An 18,813-nucleotide genomic window follows, 5' to 3' on the forward strand; every position below is an offset into this window, starting at 1 on the left:
TTATTGTCTCACTTAAACCTCACTGTAAATCCTTGCCCCTCTTTTAACTCACAGATGCAATCCTACAGTAAATCTCTTTAACACAAAGATTTGATTCAGAGTGACTCTTCACCTCCTTCTTTAAGTTAAGAGACACTGTAAACTACTTCAACTTAAAATATATACCCTCGTTGTAAACCAGCTTCAAAAAACATTTTAAACATTTAATTTGTTCTTTCCTAAAAATTAAACCTCTCTTGTTTCACCGATAGATTCGACGTTATCAAACCACCTAAAATGTTTGGCTAAAACACGTGTTCAAGGTAAATATTATTTATAATCAACAGGTGTGCTCATTTTACCTACCACTACAGGTTAATACATATATTACTTATGTACATTAACTACAAACACTAATATATCTACACCAACTTCTTCTTATTATCTTACACAAGAGTTTGTAGTTGATAGGTTTGTGGTACCGGTAGTCTATCTATTATCAACAGGTGTGTCCATTTTACCTACTACTACAGGTTAATACATATATTACTTACATACATTAACTGATAATATATTTACACCAACTACAGGTGTGTAGATGGCCGAATAGTTAGCGCATGCGCGCTACATCAGAAGGTCTGTCATAGAGTCAACTGGCGTGGTATCGATTCCCCAGTTGTACATGACAAAGAGTAGGGTCGTCTGTCCAACCTCGTGGGTTTTCTCCGGATCCTTGGGTTTCCTCCCACTACTAAAGACCCCTACGCGCAAGCAAATTATTGAAATAAAACTTAAACCATATATTAGTCCTGAAATGACCTAGTTTGTGTCGAGTGGATGTTAAACCCCATTTCTCTCCCTCTTACAAGCTCTATTTGTGTGTGGTGTGGTCCTCCCGCACTTACTATTGACTAAGATAACCTGACTATTATCTTTTCTTGGCAATAGGGCCAATGTCCATCATTAGCTCTGATCTATCAGAGAACATCATTTTGAATAATAAATCTGAAGCAGAAAATAATTTCGTCTGATTCTGGAATCCTTCAAAGAAATCAACCAATTACGCGAGACCCACATAAAAGATCAGCAAGACCTCCACAGACCAAAGTTTAATCTTTATTAGAGGAAACCTGGTCTTGTGCAAATATTAACGAAATTGATTTGAAAATTTTCCTCGGTTTTTTTTTTTATGAATACTAGTCAGTAAGAAGATGGAAGGGCATTTCTTGTCTGTTGAAGATAAACACTGAAGACACAGCTGTAATCATGGCTACCGACTCTGCAACATTTATTTGCATTAAATCGATGTATGGTAGGTTAAATTTGTTATGATAACCCCACTTCAAAAAGCGGGCTTTGCTTTCAGGGGAGTTTTAAAAAACCATGGCATCCAATCAAACTCAGATAAAGATCAATAGAAAATTCCGAGATGGGAGAAGATGAGTGATATAGAAAGACAAGTTAAAAGCAAAAAATTTCAGAACATTCCTGGAATTGTGGAGATTTTGTTATTGTTGAGGGTTAGTGAAATATGGGCTAAAATAATATGATATTTAATTTCAAGCTTTATGAATAAAATCAATGATTTTGATGAAAACAAAAACAGAGCCATACTCCTCGCAGTGTTTCGTTAGATTAGAGCTAATCCCACTGAACACTGCTGTAATTGAAGCAAATTTTTGTTCCAAATTATGACTGGTCAATAGTCCGATTAACAACCAATAGCTATACCGCGTAGCAATATCATTAAGCTTTAAACAGAGCTCCAAATCGGACCAAATATGTTTACATAACGTTACGTCATGACTCACGATTTTATTATGCCCAATTAACCAGTGCATAGCAGAATATTACAGAAAAACTAATTGTGTGACAAACGAGGCTATCAACACGGATACAATGTAAACAATACTGTTTGGAGACAAACAATACTTTCACAATTTTTAATACTTTACGCTCGTAAATCAATGTCCAAAGTTTTAGGGAAGACCCCAGATTAAACGAAGGGCTGTCATGTTGCTGTACTTAGGATAGATTTGATTGAACAGGAAGAATAGACACACTCCCTCAAAAGCTCAAGTATCAGAAGCCAATCCAAGAATGCCTAGAGAGGGATTTCTTCGGACATTGCTTCAGGAATATGAAACAGAGCCTACCATAAGCACTGAACTTGCAATGCAATGTATTTTTTAAATTAATTTCTCGAATATTTGAGAAGTTATCTACAACAAAAAGACAAATGGTGATCTTACTTCACTGTGACATCGTGTCAGTTGTTTCCTATATAGAGAGTGGATTAACGTCCACTTAACACAAATTGGTAATTCTATTTTTTTTTTTTTGTGATTCCCTGTTTAAAGAGCAATTGCAGGAGCAGGAAAATGAAATGCATTGAAATTAAATTGGGTTTAACATCATACTTTTCTGTAACAACCGAGATAATAAAGACAGACATACGCCATACATAGTGCTATGGGTGGCTTTGCTAGTATGCTGCTAGCTTACTGGCTTGCCCCCTGTCAGGGTGAAGGTGTGGCTGAATGGTTAGTGCATGCGTGTTGAATCATAAGGTCTGTCATTGAGTCAACTGGCATGGTTTCGATTCCCCAGTTGTACGTGACAAGGAGTAGGGTCGCCTGTCCAAGTGAATTATTGAAATAAAATTAAACCATATGTTAGTCCCGAAATTACCTAGCTCGTTTCAAGTGGACGTTAAATCCCATTCTAATTCCATTTCCAGTAGCTTTATATGGGTTCAACAAACCCATTAGTAAGCTGTTTCATTGGTTCCCTGATAGTACATCTATTTTAAGGACATGTCATTAAGAAAGATGTACAATCCGTTTTATTCCATTTCATTCCCAACTTAATGAAAATGTAAACTAACTACTCGAGAGTCTGTTTCAGAAAAGCTTTTAAGAATATTGAAGTCTCCACCATCACTTGTTAGATTAATATCTAAGACCAACACGTGACGTATATCGGCATGTGAATTACAAATCTCAGACATCGACAAAACTATCTAAATTATTTACATTGCAATACAAAGTACATCATCAAATTCCACACGGAGTAGATTATTTTTATTTCCTTCACAAGGAATTATAATTCTAAACCAGACAGACAATTTAAAATAACCTGTTGGGGATATTTGTTCTCGAAGGTAAAAACAATGTTAAGCATCCTCATCTTGTACTGCGTGTTATCAGCCGATGACCTACACAAGAATGATGTACTCTCAATCAGGATTAGAGAGAGAGAGAAATGGGGTTTAACGTCCACTCGACACAAACTAGGTCATTTCAGGACTAACATATGGTATAATTTTATTTCAATTATTCGCTTGCGCGTAGGGGTCTTTAGCAGTGGGAGGAAACCGGAGAACCCGGAGAAAAACCCACGAGGTTGGACAGGCAACCCTACTCCTTGTCATGTACAACCGGGGATATGAGCCGATGACCTATAGCTATGTGAGTGTTTATAAAAAAAACCAAGAATGATGTACTCTCAATCAGCATTAATGTCTGATTTGTGACATAATCATTTTGCATCGCAGATATGAGCCATTGACCTATGCGCAAGCATTTATAAAAAACAAAATGAAATGAAATGGGGTTTAACGTCCTACTCCTATACTGGGCTAATAAAGACGGGCATATACGCAATATAGTGTGCTATGAGGGAAATTTTGCCTGGGCAGTGACACTATGGCCTACTCTTATATCGTATTCCTAATGCCAATGGATCTTTTACGTGCATGCCAATGTATACACGGACCCTTGGTTTTTCGTCACATCCGAACGACTAGACAGCTGTCCTTGTCAGGCCATCGGTTTAACAAAAATGACTGTACTCTCAACCAGGAACCTACGATTTGTGATGTAATAATCTTTTTACGCAGTTATGAGCTCATGACTTACGTGAGCATTTAAAAAGAAAAATAAACAAGAACGATTGAACTCTCAACTAGGAACTTCGGATTCGTGACTTAATCATCTTGCACCTATATGAAAATAAAAAAATTCAAGCACAACTGTACTATGAACCAAGGACTCCTGGTTCGTAACGTCCTTGATCTCAATTTTGGAATTGAGGCATCATATCAAAAATTGTCCAAACAACAAGCATGGCAAGTTTCATAATGTTGGTACTCGAATTGAGATAGGAAAATCAAATAAAAAGGGGTTTAACGTCCTACTGTTCTGCTCTGACTGACTTGAGATAGGCTTTATATGCGATTAGAATTTTAAGATTTTTTTCCGCCAGTTCTCAAAAAGAATTGTCAGTACGGTAAAAAAAACTTTATGGCCAAATTCAAATTTTAATTGCCACTTTCATATTTTTATCGCCAATTGCGACTGACAGCATGAACCCTGTCTGACAGTATCCACAAAGAACACAAACAAGAACAAGAGACAGAGAGAGAAGAGAAATGGGGTTTAACGTCCACTCGACACAAACTAGGTCATTTCGGGACTAACATGGTTTAATTTCATTTCAACAATTCGCTTGCGCATAGGGGTCTTTAGCAGTGGGAGGAAACCATAGGACCCGGAGAAAACCAACGAGGTTGGACAGGCGACCCTACTCCTTGTCACGTACAACCGGGAATTCGAAACTACGCCAGTCGACTCAATGACAGACTTTATGATACAGCGCGCGCATGCTAACCATTCAGCCATCCAACCCCCCACAAGAACAAGATCATAACTTAGTGTATGGAATCAGTTGGTAAATACTTATAAATTTACTACCATAGTACACACTGTAACCCGGGTATTATTTAACCTTGTGTATCTAGCACTTATTTCTTTCACATTTGTTTAATATCAAATCTTTGTTTAAAATCACCAAAAATCATCTAATTTGTACTTGTGTCCAGTTTAAAGCTGACCATTCAGTTTTGATAATGAGTGTCTAATTTAGAAGCGTTTAATTTCTCGATCACTGTTAAAAAATAAACAACCCAATTGATTAGTGATGTATAATGATTAATTTTTGAACAGTGGGCAGGAAATTAAATACTTGTAAATTGGACACTCATTGTCAAAATTAATCAGTCAGCTTTAATCTAGACACAAGTACAAATTAAGTGATTTTTGATGATTTTAAATGATTTTTACAAATTTTTAAACAAAGATTTGATATAAAACGAATGTGAATAAAATTAAAGCTAGATACACAAGATTAAATGATACCCAGGTTACAGTGACACATTCACAATATAATGTATGCAATATTTCAAGGTTTATTCATTCACCAAAGATAAGAGTTTTAATAATCTTATTTTCACTACAAGACTGCATATTTTACAAACAGGTTTTATTATAGGCCTGTCCTGCTATGGCCTTTGGATCCTCCAGACATCTTGTGTACAGTGCTAGTTCTTCTGGTTGAAGTAGTCTACAAAGGTTTAACTTCAGAGAACATTTTTAAAAAATAATCGTATCATTGTCACCAGAGCAGAAACGCTGTTAATGTGTTCCGTGTCTATCTTGGCAATATCTTGCATGGAACCCCGCTGTATCTTATTAAATAAAACACTATTGGTGGTAACCATGGATACCACATGAATGAATGTAACCAATCAGCAGAAGCATAAGACAAGAATTCTCAGAGAGAACTGTGGCGGCAATGTGATTTGGTGAATCTTAGAGAATATGATGAATTCCTGTAGTCGGTAATGAAAGAAATTTTTACTCTATCAAAACGGTGACAAATGAGGTAATGAAATAAAAGATTTGTTCATGTCAAAGTAACAAGATTATTCCTCCAGTTACCGTTTCCCTGATCACATGACCTGGCACAAGATATAATGTAATTGGTTCACGATAAAGTGTCTACGTTCCTCATCGCAACTGACCATCACCGTCAATCCATCACATGTCAATGAGACAGATTTGAATCAATGGCCACCATCCTCACTGTCATTAATCTTATTTTCTTGGCTGGATTCTTTTCTCATTTACTTTCTACTTCTGTTTAAAGATAAGAGAGAGAGAGAGAGAGACAGAGAGAGAGAGGGAGGGAGAGAGAGAAGAGAAATGGGGTTTAACATCCACTCGACACAAACTAGGTCATTTCAAGACTAACACATGGTTCAATTTTATATTAATAATTTGCTTGCGCGTGGGAGGAAATTGGAGGACCCGTAGAAAACACACAAGTTTGAATAGACTACCATACTCCTTGCCACATACAACCGGGGAATTGAAACCACTGACTCAATGACAGACCTTATGATACAGCGTGCACATGCTAACTATTCGGCCATCCAACCCTCTTAAAGCTAAGAAAGATGAATACAACATATTGTCCTCATGACCAATGTTTAAAAGGTGTTGTTGCACTTTCACACGTTATTTATTATTCGTCAATCAACATATCTGGAAATAATGATTTTAGTCGTCCCCGATAAAATATTTAATCTTTTGTAGGAATATGGGCGTGTTTAGAAGAAAATTCAATACAGATCAAATTATAAAATTCATTGTATGGGGTTTTACAAGCTTCTACAAACTGAAACAACAGCCTTAACTTACAGAAATTGTTGAAATTCAACAAGCCTTTTGTTATACTAATTTAACTTCATACAGATCAGATAATAACTTTTGTCATAGGCCAATCACAAGCTTCAACAAACTAAAACAAGAACCATAACACAAGTAATTGACGGAAAGTACTGATAACTCTATAAGTAATTAACAGAAATTGCTGAAATTCAATCGGCTTCTTTGTTTTATTAATCTAAATGATGCATATAAATTTCATACAGATAGGATGATAATTTTTGTCGTTAGAGCGTTCACAAGGTGCAACAAAGTGAAACAAGGGCCATCTGGAAGAAATTAAGCAAAATTAATGAAATCAAATAGGATTCTTCCTGTCACTAATGACATATATCAATTTCAAAACAATCAGATAATAAATGTAGTCTGTAGAGTAGTGTTCACAAGAAATTGTGTCCTAACCCTAACCCTTACGACTGGGTGCAACGGCAATATACAATCACATTTCCATATAAGTGAAAGACAAAATGACACCAGAAGAATTGTACTAACAAAGACTGAATTTCATATTCGTGAAACAATGGCCCAAGAAATCCCTCTCTGGCCCTTGTTGGATTTACTTATGATACTTGGGCTTTTGAGGGAGTGTGTCTATTTTTCCGTTCAATCAAATAGTACAGCTATATGACAGCCCTTCTTTTAATCTGGGGTCTTCCCTAAAACTTTGGACAGTGACTTAATGTATTAAAAACGATGAAAGTATTCTTCTTCTCCATACAGTATTGTTTACATTGTATTCGTGTTGATAGCCTTGTTTGTCACGCAATTAGTTGTTCTTCAATATTATGCTATGCCTTGGTTAATTGGGCATAAAAATTTCATAAGTCATGAGTAACGCTATGTAAATAACAAAAAAGAGAATCCCCAGCAACAGACTTCACAACACTGTGTAGATGGTTTTAAAAATTATATTCTAAGTCCAGTACATGTTTCGGGCTAATAGCCCTTCATCAGCCCTCCTTCATTATCGTGTGTGGGGGTTTTATCGTCCTCTACTTGGATTTGCTACGTAAATAATGTGGAGCTTTGTTTAAATCCGAATGACATTGTTATGTAGTTAAGTATTGGTTGTTAATCGGACTATTGACCAGTCATAATTTGGAACAGAAATTGGCTATCATTATGGCAGTGCTTGAGTGGGATTAGATCTAATCAAACGAAACACTGCTAGGAGTGTGACTGAATTTGTGACTGACAATGACTGTGATTGGTGAATTATTTCCAGCCATGTTGAACATATTCAATGATCGGATCCAGAAGTTAAAAATAAAAAGACTAAATGATTCGGTAGCGATGTGCGAAGAATTTCAATTGTAGTGATAATTAAGCTGTTTACTGGCGAAAAAGTTCTAAAAGCTGTGTAATGCAGCATGCGGAAAAATTCTGCTATGAATTTCTTTCTAAGCTAAAGAATCTATCATCCGTATAAATTGTAGAATATTAATAAATCAAGAAGAAAGAAAGAGAGAGAGAGAGAGAGAGAGTGATGGGGTTTTACGTCCACCTGACACAAACCAGGTCACTTCGGGACTAACATGGTTTAATTTTATTTTAATAATTCGCTTGCACGTAGGGGTCTTTAGCAGTGGGAGGAAACTGGAGGATCCGGAGAAAACCCCTGTGGTTGGAAAAGCAACCCTACTCTTTGTCACATACAACCGGGGAATCGAAACCATGCCAGCTGACTCAATGACAGACCTTATGATACAGTGACAGACCTTATGATACAGTGCGCACATGCTAACTGTTCGGCCACCCACTCCCGCTACAAACTAAGCAATATTTGCATAAAAACAATTATCACTTATGAGCAATTATTAAACAGGACACATGTGCAGTTCTTTGGTGATAATTAATTTTGAAAAGTCTGTTGATTTCCAAAGCTACACGTTTCTTCTAGTCGATCACCACACGAGAAAATTTCCACATAGAAAAATGGTAGCATGATTAGCTATAGGCTACCAGAAAGATAGAAGACAACTTGTCTAATTCCACTTAATATATGACATAATCTTGTATATCACCTCACAATTTTAATAAATTAAAAGATTACCATTTCTGATTGGTGTTCGAGGAATTATGAATCACTTGCAAACTACGATGTTGTTAACTCCATCATTTTAATACCAATGAATATAGTTGCAGCTATATTATACATAATTATTAAGTGGCATTTAGCGATTGGGAAACATATTAACAGAACACAATTTTTAAGGGAAACAATCACTAGCTTTGTTCTAAAAGCACGACATTTCGACAGGTTTAGTCGTATCATTGTGCTTGATAACGATAAGAGGATACTTGTCGAAACGTCACGCTTTTAAAATAACACCAGTGATCGTTTCCCATAGAAATTGTTTTCTGTTAATATATTATACATAATTCTTTCTGCTGAATAATTACCTCCCAAACAACATACCTACCAAATTTGGTTTAAATTCATTAAGTGGTTTAGGATTTGATGGAAAAGGAGATACGCAGGCATGATATGGGGGAAACACAGAGCCTGTCTGAAGTTACTCAACTTTGTATTATAGAAGGAGTTGTTTCCCTTTAAGCAGATCTCACAAACATTTTCCAGTCATCAACACATTTATTTCTCTTTGACAATTACCAATAAAGTAATACACAACATCTACAAACTTTTGGGTACAAGCCGATCCATCTATGATGTGCTGGCCCCTGGATCCATTCAATTGATTTGATATGTGTTGTTTATTTCTTACAATATGTGTAGTTTGTGTTTTGTCCGCAGGTTTGTGAAAGGAAATGAAATGGGGTTTAACGTGCTACTGTTCTGCCTCTACTGGGCTAATGAAGACGGGCATACGCCATACAGTGTGCTATGAGGGAAATTTTGCCCGGACAGCGGCACTACGGCCTACTCTTATATCAAATTTTGCCCGGGCAGCAGCACTATCGCCTACTCTTATATCAAATTCCAACTGCCAGGGGATCTTTTACGTGCGTTCCAATATATACACATGGGACCTCGGTTTTTCGTATCATACGAAGGACTAGACAGCTGTCCTTGTCAGGCCCGCAGGTTTGTATTCAGGGCTGTAACTAGCTCAGAGCAACGAAGGGGCAAAAAGTGTTCTCAGGGGTGCTGAAAATTGACGGACAATGTATGTCTATTGTTTTTATGATCGACAATTTTTTCACAGGGGGGGGGTGAAACTTTTTGAAAGTGGGGCTATGCCCCCCCCCCCTTTAGTATTATCAGTTTTGTTTGCATGTAGTGTTGTCTTTTTGCACTAACTTTTACATAACAAATATGACGATACTATGAATCAGGAACGTGCCATCAATCACAGAACAAGCATGCTAAGTCTCATGTTGATTTTACTCAAATTGGGGGAGTCTGGGGCTTTTTTTTGAAGAGCGTCTCCTACGAACAAGATTCAGTATATTGATTTTAATTTTGTTTAAAAAAAAAAAGAACAAAAAGGTGTGAGAATTATTTTCATTGAGGTCAAAAAATATGTAACGTCATTGATTAGACACGTCATAGAGATATTTCTATGAGACCCATATTCTCGTGAGATGGTAAGTTGGCATGCACATTGCCAGTTTTTCCCTAGTGTATCCGGTTCTGGTCTGAATATTTTAAATGCTTTAGAGCTTTGCTCTATATTAAATATATATTTTGTTGTTTTGCCAATTTTTCAATTAACCCAACAAAGGTTATGTTATATGTTTTGCTGTTTTTGAAAATTAATGTACATGTTTTATATTTTTAATTTATCTATGATTTTAACATCATCATTTATCTTAATTTAATAAATGACATATTTGTACCATTAAGCAGGTGGTGGGTTTTTTTTTCATTGTTATTGGGGCAAACAATCATATCGTAATCGTTTACGTATTCGTATTTGTATTTAAGGGGGAGAGAGCTAGAGAGACATGGGATTGAATGTCCGCTTGACACAACCAGGTTATATTGGGACTAACATGGTTTAATTCTATGTCAATAATTCACTTGCACTTAAGGTTCTTCAGCAACAACCTTTAGGTACAATCTTGGGGCCGAAATCATGCCATTTGACTCAATGCAAAACCATATAATCTCAAGAAGGCACATTAGACCATTTCATCACCCAACATGTATTTAGGGAGAGACAGGTTTAACGTCCACTCGACACAAAATAGGTCATTTTATTTCAATAATTCACTTGCATGTTGGTGAGTATTTAGCTGAGGACCGAGAGAAAACCCACGATGATGGACAGGCGACACAATAACTGACCTTATGCTCCAACGTACACACATTAAATCATTTGGCCCACCCTCCTTGTATTTTAGGATGAAAAACTTACCATCATATGTGGTTGGTGTAGTAGTTGTTTCAACTCATCACACTGTGTTGCATAGTTATCAGGACATTCTTTCACCAGACGTAAAACCTGCACAATATAAAACATTATTTACAACAAATGAAATGAAATGGGGTTTAACGTCCTACTGTTCTGCTCCTATGCTGGGCTAATGAAGACGGGCATATGCCATACAGTGTGCTATGAGGGAAATTTTGCCCGGGCAGCGGCACTATCGCCTACTGCCAAGGGATCTTTTACAGGCATTCCAATGTATACACGGAACCTCGGTTTTCCATCTCATCCGAAGGACTAGACAGCTGCCCTTGTCAGGCCCTCCATCCTGCACCACTGACAAGGGGAAACCACATCGGAAAATCCAGATGAACTTTCTCGGCCAATGCAGGGATCGAACACCCGACCTCCAGGCTAGGGAGCCAGCGTCTTAACCACCTAGCCACCGTGGCTCCTATTTAAAACAAGAGCAATATGCAACAATCAAAAATTTTTAAAACCATTTCAAAGTTCCTTGCACTTACTCAAGTTTATATATAATTTTGTTCTTAAAACAATTAAAGTCTCTGTTCTAACATTTAATGAAGAAATTTTTTTTTTATAAGAACGGTAGATAGAGGGAGAGAAATGGGGTTTAACGACCACTTGACACAAAGTGGGTCATTTTGGGACAAACATATGGTTCTATTTTATTTCAATAATTTGTTTACGCGTAGGAACCCTTGGGAGAAAACTGGAGGACCCGGAGAAAACCCACGAGGTTGGACAAACGACCCTACTCCTTGTCATGTACAACCAGGGATTGCAACCACGCCAGTTTACTCAATGACAGACCTTATAATACAACGCACATGCGCTAACCATTCGGCCATCTAACTTCCCTGTATTAATAAGAGACCTATAAATAGATTTTAGCGAAGATTATAGTTGGTGTTGGCTTTTGCCCATATCGTGCTGGCTTTTGACCATATCTCGTTTATATCGTCTGCAGAGAATGTTGACGAACTTTCGATTCATCTGATCTTTTAAGAAACTAAACATAATACTTGGAACCATTTTGGACTGACATTCGCTTGAGCGATTCAACTTTCACAATATTGTCATTTCAAGAGATTAAAAATCCTGTGAGTAATGTTCAGAGATCTTAAACATACATAATGCAAGAGCTAAATCTGCCTATTGCAGGTCTTTCTTTAGGCCTGAAATATTTTATAAACTATTAATTAGACATTTATTAACTTAGCCAGACCATAATCAACACTCGATGGCATCGGATTTCTCCGATATTAAATAGATTAGAACAGTTCAGTCATATTTTGATTTAAGCTAAAAATGGAGGAGCGGGACTTAGCTTAGAACAACCAGTACGGTGGTTGAAATTATTGCACACGTCTTGTCAAACCTTCAAAGGCTAATATCTTCGCTCGCAATAGAGTAATTTGAATGAAATTTTCAAATTATTCATTTTACATTATCTATGTTCAAACTATTATAGCAAGAATGGCTAGCTCTTTATCTAAATCTTACATAATGTATCTTTAACTACTGTAATAAACCATGATCAGATCTTGAAATTCATTACAGCATATTATGACAAAAGCCATAGTAATAGCTGAAGACAATTCAGTCTGCTACAGCAAAATCAAAGAAGGCTGGGTCAATGAAGAAATCTGTCCTGGATCATATGAGATGGACTACTAAAATCTGATAAATCATCTCTTTGTTACTATAGACTCTATTAATCTAGTATAGGACAAAATGTCATCAGCCAGTGCAAAAAGGCTGGGTTAACTATGCATGAAAATTGTAATTGAAAACAGAGGCGATAGACAATTGCTATGAGCTAAAGTCTTAATGGCATTTTAGATAAAGTCACTGATTTTTATTTTTAGTTTTCAGACAAAATCAAACTTTTCTCATTTTAATCTATGCTAAGATATAACCATATAGGCTTGAAAGATTGCACATTTTTGAATTTCTGATCAGTCCACCCCAGGATTTAATGCTGGACATTCAAGTCAAGGTTTCAATTCCATTAATGCTTGACTGCTCCCCCTGCCCCCACCCACAATAGCTTTATGTTGTGACCGGTGACATGAGTGAGGCAGGCATTATCGACTACACAGATGAGGAGTTCAAATGGCTAACAAATTTTGTTTTACTGTCTACAAATAATTTTAACATTTAGTATGCTTTTTTTAAAAAAAACTTCTGAAATGTCTGTTGTATTTGGAAATGTGAACTGACACTATAAGCATTATAAAAATATTAAAATTTTATTTCAAATGAGGAAAGAGATCTTCATTCCATAATGATCATGTGATTTTGCATTATTTCAGATTGAACAATAGTTTCAATACATACAGACTGTGGAGATTAAAGGGAAATAACTCCAACACAACAAGACCACAATACTTTTGATGGAAGTGGCAAGGCAGTCAGTAGATAATTTTAAATAAAAAGTGTCAACAAGAATTTTATTCCCACTTCATTCTCATTCTTCAGTTTACAAATCTGCATAATTTGTGCTGATTTCAAGAATTCATTCAATTTAATCAAGATATTTCTGTAACAAATATTGGAGGGTTGGATGGCCGAATGCTTAGCTCATGGTTAGGTCTGTCATTGAGTCAACTGGCGCAGTTTCAATTCCCCAAAATTGTACGTGACAAGGAGTCAAGGAGTAGGGTCGCCTGTCCAGTGTTGTGGGTTTTCTCCGGGTCCCCACTGCTAAAGACCCCTACACGCAAGCGAATTATTAAAATAAAATTGAAGAACCATATGTTAGTCCCGAAATATCGAGTGGACCTTTAACCCCATCTCTCTTACGATTACACCAATTTCTAAAATATATTTTACTTGTTTTTACACATAGAAACTATAAATTTAACAGTGTTTTACAATTAAAGCCTTTGAATTTTAATTTCTTGGCATTTCATTGCCAGTCAGTCAAAATTGGCAAATATGACTGAAATTAGAGCCCTGGTTTATAGTTGAACTGTACTATTAGGCTAACAAGGACAGGAATATAACATACAGTGTGCTATGAGGAAAAGTTTGTCCCCACAAGAGCGCTACGCCCTACTCTCATATCAAATTCTAACTGCAAAGGGTTCTTTTACATGCATGCCAATGTATACACAGTACCTTGGTTTTTCATCCCATCCAGACGACTATACACTGTCAATTGCCAGGCCTTCTGTCCTGCATCACTGACAAGGGGGAACTGGGGAACCCTGTTGGATAATCCTGATGATCTTTCTCTGCCAACACCGAAAACAAACAGGGGAGCCTCCCGATTAGCGAGCCAACGTCTTACTCACTGACCAACTGTGGCTCCTTTATAATTTGCGATTATTATTATATACCATATATAAATATAGCTTACCTCTTTTGCTCTATGGACAGCTTCTGATGGAGGTTTTCGTGATGGACTGAGCGATTTGGTGTTGATTTTGTCATATAACTGAAAAACATGAAAATGAATAAATTAAGAAATTTTTATACAAAGAGATATAGTATATTCATAATAATCTTAAAAAATTCATATATTAATTAGGTTTATTTTTATTTCATTTAATATTCATCTGTTTATCTAATGTTTTTCCATTTGTGTTCTGTTGAGTGTGGTGTAGTCATCCTGCACTTCTGCATACATGTATTGTTTATTTATTTTGAACAAAATTTATAAAATCAATGTATCCGATAAGTTAACTAAAACAACTGCGAGGACATTTTTACCCAGTATGAAATTCCTTACAATATTCTGTATAAAAAATGTTGTCCTTGGGGTTTGGTGGTATTTTTTAGTTTGTTTCGTGTACTGTTTCTTTCAGTTATTTCAATGTAAACTATAGTTTATTTGACTGTTCATTTTGAAAATGTACTCGACACAAACTAGGTCTTTTCGGGACTCAAACTAGGTCTTTTCGGGACTAACATATGGTTCAATTTTATTTCAATAATTTGTTGGCGTGTAGGGGGTTTTTCGTAGGAAACCGGAGGACACAGAGAAAACCCACGAAGTTGGACAGGCGACCCTACACCTCATCCCGTACAACTGGGGAATCGAACTCACACCAGTTGACTCAATTTTGAAAATGTACTCGACACAAACTAGGTCTTTTCGGGACTAACATATGGTTCAATTTTATTTCAATAATTTGTTGGCGTGTAGGGGGGTTTTCGTAGTGGGAGGAAACCGGAGGACACAGAGAAAACCCACGAGGTTGGACAAGTGACCCTACACCTCGTCCCGTACAACTGGGGAATCTAACCCACACCAGTTGACTCAATGACAGACCTTGTGATACAACGCGCACAAGCTAACAATTCGGCCATTCAATCCAACGGATCATGATAGACTCCTCTAATAATTAGTTAATGATATCCCATGAGGTCTGTTAATTATCGTCAATATCATTAAACATTTAACGTCAGCTGGAATAAACACTGACTAATTCTGTACTCATCGTTTTTATTCAGATTGGTCAATTTACACTTAAAGGCTCTTGACATAGAAATGAGTGGCGATCGCTTGCCGAGCCAGTGTAAACAAATACTTGACACTCAGTCAAAAGGCTGATTTAGTAATCTGGTCGGAGAACGGGACATGGTTAGACATTGATTACTGATTGGTCAATTGATCTCTGCTCCCAGCAATCTCTACTCGAAGCCCGTCGTAGTCAACAGCGTGAAAATGGTTAAATACACACGCAGACCACTAGAATTGATTGATAACAGCCAACAGATACGTTTGTTCTCTAAACATGGGCAACATATATCCATTAAGAGGGATCATCACAACATTTCATGTCTACGATTAAAATCGAAGATGTTTTCGTCATGTTTAACATCTGGGGTAGATGATCAAATACATGTAGCAGAAAGAGACGGAGAGAAATCAGGTTTAATGTCCACTTGACACAAACTAGGTCATTTGGGAATTAACATATGATAACAATTTTCTTTTAATAATTTGCTTGCGTGTAGGAAACCGGAGGACAGGAGAAAACTTGAGCAATAGATGATGATGATGATGATCATGATGATGATGATGATGATGAGGAAGATAAAGGTGCACCATGAAAGAAGTTTTCTTGTTATTTTAAAATCTAGAGTACATGTACAAATGGAGAAAAGAAGGACGATAAACCAACCCTTTTTCATTTCATGTGTACACCCTTCATATAGCAATAGATGGTGAAGACTATGATGAGGTAATGCCGATGGCATGGTTTTGATTCCCCAGTTGTAGGTGACAAGGAGTAGGATCGCCTTCCAACCGTGTGGGTTTTCTCCAGGTCCTCCCGTTTGCTCTCACTGGTAAAGACCCCTATGCACAAACGAATTATTGAAATAAAATTGAACCATATGTTAGTGCCAAAATGACCTAGTTTGTGTGAGTGGACGTTAATCTCTCTCTGTTCTTTTATTATAATTACAAGTCTGATGGCACAGAGTTGAAAATGTCAGAACTGACAAATATGATTGAAACACGAACCCTGCGCTACAGATTTGGTAAAAATAAAGGAAAGATGAGGATGAAATCCTCTCATAAAGTAATTTGTTTGAAATATCAAGCAATGGTTTAGAAGTTTAATCTATAGTCTAGACACATCAATGGTCGACTGAACAAAGGGTGATGCTGCGGATATACAACGCTTAAATCACCTCTTTATACCTCATTAACAAAATGGATGAATGGTTAACATTAGTGATGGCTTTCATTCTCCTGGTCAGACTCATCATGTAGGGTCGGAAAGGTGATGTCTGTATTTGCAATGAAGAGATGTCATTAATTTTCGATAGTATAAAAGAAATTAATCGCAAGATGGAAAATATAGCAAACAGAACTTTCTGACATCTAAAGGAAAGTAGTCTTGATTAATTTTGTACGTAATTTCTAAGACTAAAAAGTTGGGGGGGTTTTGATAGTAATGATAAAAGTGTAACAGAAGTTGTTGGCTATTTGTAATATAAATTTCCTTCAATACAAAAGTAGGAAATATTAATCTAACTCTATGTTAATAACTTTCAGAAAATCTGGGAGATTATCTGAGAATTTTATAAAAGCAGAAGCTCTGAGACAATATGTGAACCACTTCCTCAAAACCAGGCTCTTAGTCATCTTTATGAAAATAGAACTGGCAACATATTTGAATACTCCACAGCCTATAAACTTTCCAAAAATGCAATTTTATTTTAAATTTTAAATTTGTCGTATCATCTGGAGTTTGGCTCATTCACAGCAACAAGAAGGCATACGGTTTTTGCTTTTGTGTCCGTAGTACAAAATGAAGTTGTGCGACAAATGCCTGGTTTCGTGGGAACGGGTCACATATTTCTACTCATTTAGGTGCATACATAAATAGGATTAAAATGGAGTGAGGTCAAAAATCATTTGTTCAACTTTATTTCAATGAATGTCAAGGGAGAAAAATATCTGGTGGGTCCCCTCCCCCTTCTCCTCTCTGCTGGACATGTGTCTCAAGTGTCTATTTTCAACACCGTGCATAGTTTATTTGGAGACATAATTCACAGAATTTCATATTCATTACTTCATTGCAAACAAACAGAAATTGCTTTCAAAAGTAGTCAATCATCAGTAATAGGGAGAAAAACTAAAAATATAAAAGAAAAAAAAATCTCTTTGCTTTCTTTTCATCAATCAAAAACACATGATCTAAATGCCCCACTTTGGACAAATTAATGATTTTGTTTACAGCAATCCAAGACCTAACATGTCGCTGATCAGAAGCCTGACGAACTTGTTTGCATGTCCGGTCATTAATGAGTTAAGCTCTCTAAGTTGGCTTTGCCCTATCTCTACCTTCAAAAGGCAACCAGAACCATACTTCCTGAAAGATACGTTACCATGGAAACGTACAATTTTATAAATGAAAAAAAACTTTAGTTCCGGAAATATTTACATCATCTCTGATTTGATCTTTAAAAACACTAAGTTCAAAGTGAAGATTATTTTTATTTATTCATCATTGATTTTGCCATCTCATTTATTCCTATAAATCAATGGAAGTGAATTTATTTCATGTTTTAAACTCAAAAATATTTTATTTTATCCCCTGTAATATTTGTGACTGTAAAAGCATCTACTCATCTGGGGCCTTATTCTCCAAAATCTAAAATATTTGAAGAATTTGTCTATTTCATTGGCCAAGAACTAAACTTTGCACTTGGATTTAAACTCACAAACCAATGAAAAGGCCCTAGACTTACAATATTTTAGTTTTTGTGAATAAAACATATTTGAATCGCTATAGACAGTCCTTAGCCATATATTATCAATAATTCATTCCTTTTTATTTTCATGTCATTATGAGTTCACAGAAAACCATATCCCGCCATATTTGAGCAGCGATGGCATTTTGCTGTCATTATTTGTCAAAATCATTCTGTTGAATTTGATGAATAACAATCAGAGGCCATGTGACAGAGACAATAACACAGTTAGCATCATGGGTTTAGAGTTTTTGGTCCCCATTCCTAACCCCCTCTGGAACTAGTTACGAGTTCACAGAAAACCATATCCCGCCACATTTGAGGAGTGATGACTTTTTGCTGGTAATTTTGATGACTATAAGATCAGAGGTCATGTGACAGGGACGCAATAACACAGTTTGCATCATGGGTTTAGAGTTTTTGCACCCCACCCCTACCCTATCCCCCTCTGGAACTAGAAAGTTTTTTGAGAATATATATCAGATTATAAGTTAAACCAGCAAGTTTTGTAAAATCAGAATTGGAACATCTTAACGCAGAGGTTTAGAGTTTTTGCGCCCCCTCTCCAATGAAATAAAAATAAAAAAAACAAAACATGTAGTTTCAATGCACAGTTTTCAACGGTATTGGCACGCAAACATATACCGTAGTTCAGATGTGCTACAAATCAACTCAAGCATGTTCCACAC

At 36.4% G+C, this 18,813-nt stretch overlaps 1 protein-coding gene across 14 annotated transcripts in view; it reads right to left on the reverse strand.

Moving 5' to 3' along the window:
- The window catches only part of LOC126814921 (peripheral plasma membrane protein CASK), a 416,793-nt gene that overhangs the window by 61,672 nt on the left and 336,308 nt on the right, over positions 1 to 18,813 (reverse strand). For all 14 annotated transcript variants that reach the window (XM_050540452.2, XM_050540435.2, XM_050540444.2 and 11 more), the window contains 2 exons: positions 14,271 to 14,348; positions 10,871 to 10,957 (listed from right to left, as the gene is read on the reverse strand). In XM_050540452.2, coding sequence (XP_050396409.1) covers positions 10,871 to 10,957; positions 14,271 to 14,348 — 165 coding nt within the window. The remainder of the gene's footprint in view (positions 1 to 10,870; positions 10,958 to 14,270; positions 14,349 to 18,813) is intronic.

Source organism: Patella vulgata, chromosome 1 (assembly GCF_932274485.2).
Source record: "Patella vulgata chromosome 1, xgPatVulg1.2, whole genome shotgun sequence".
Classification (NCBI taxonomy): Eukaryota; Metazoa; Mollusca; class Gastropoda; family Patellidae; genus Patella; species Patella vulgata.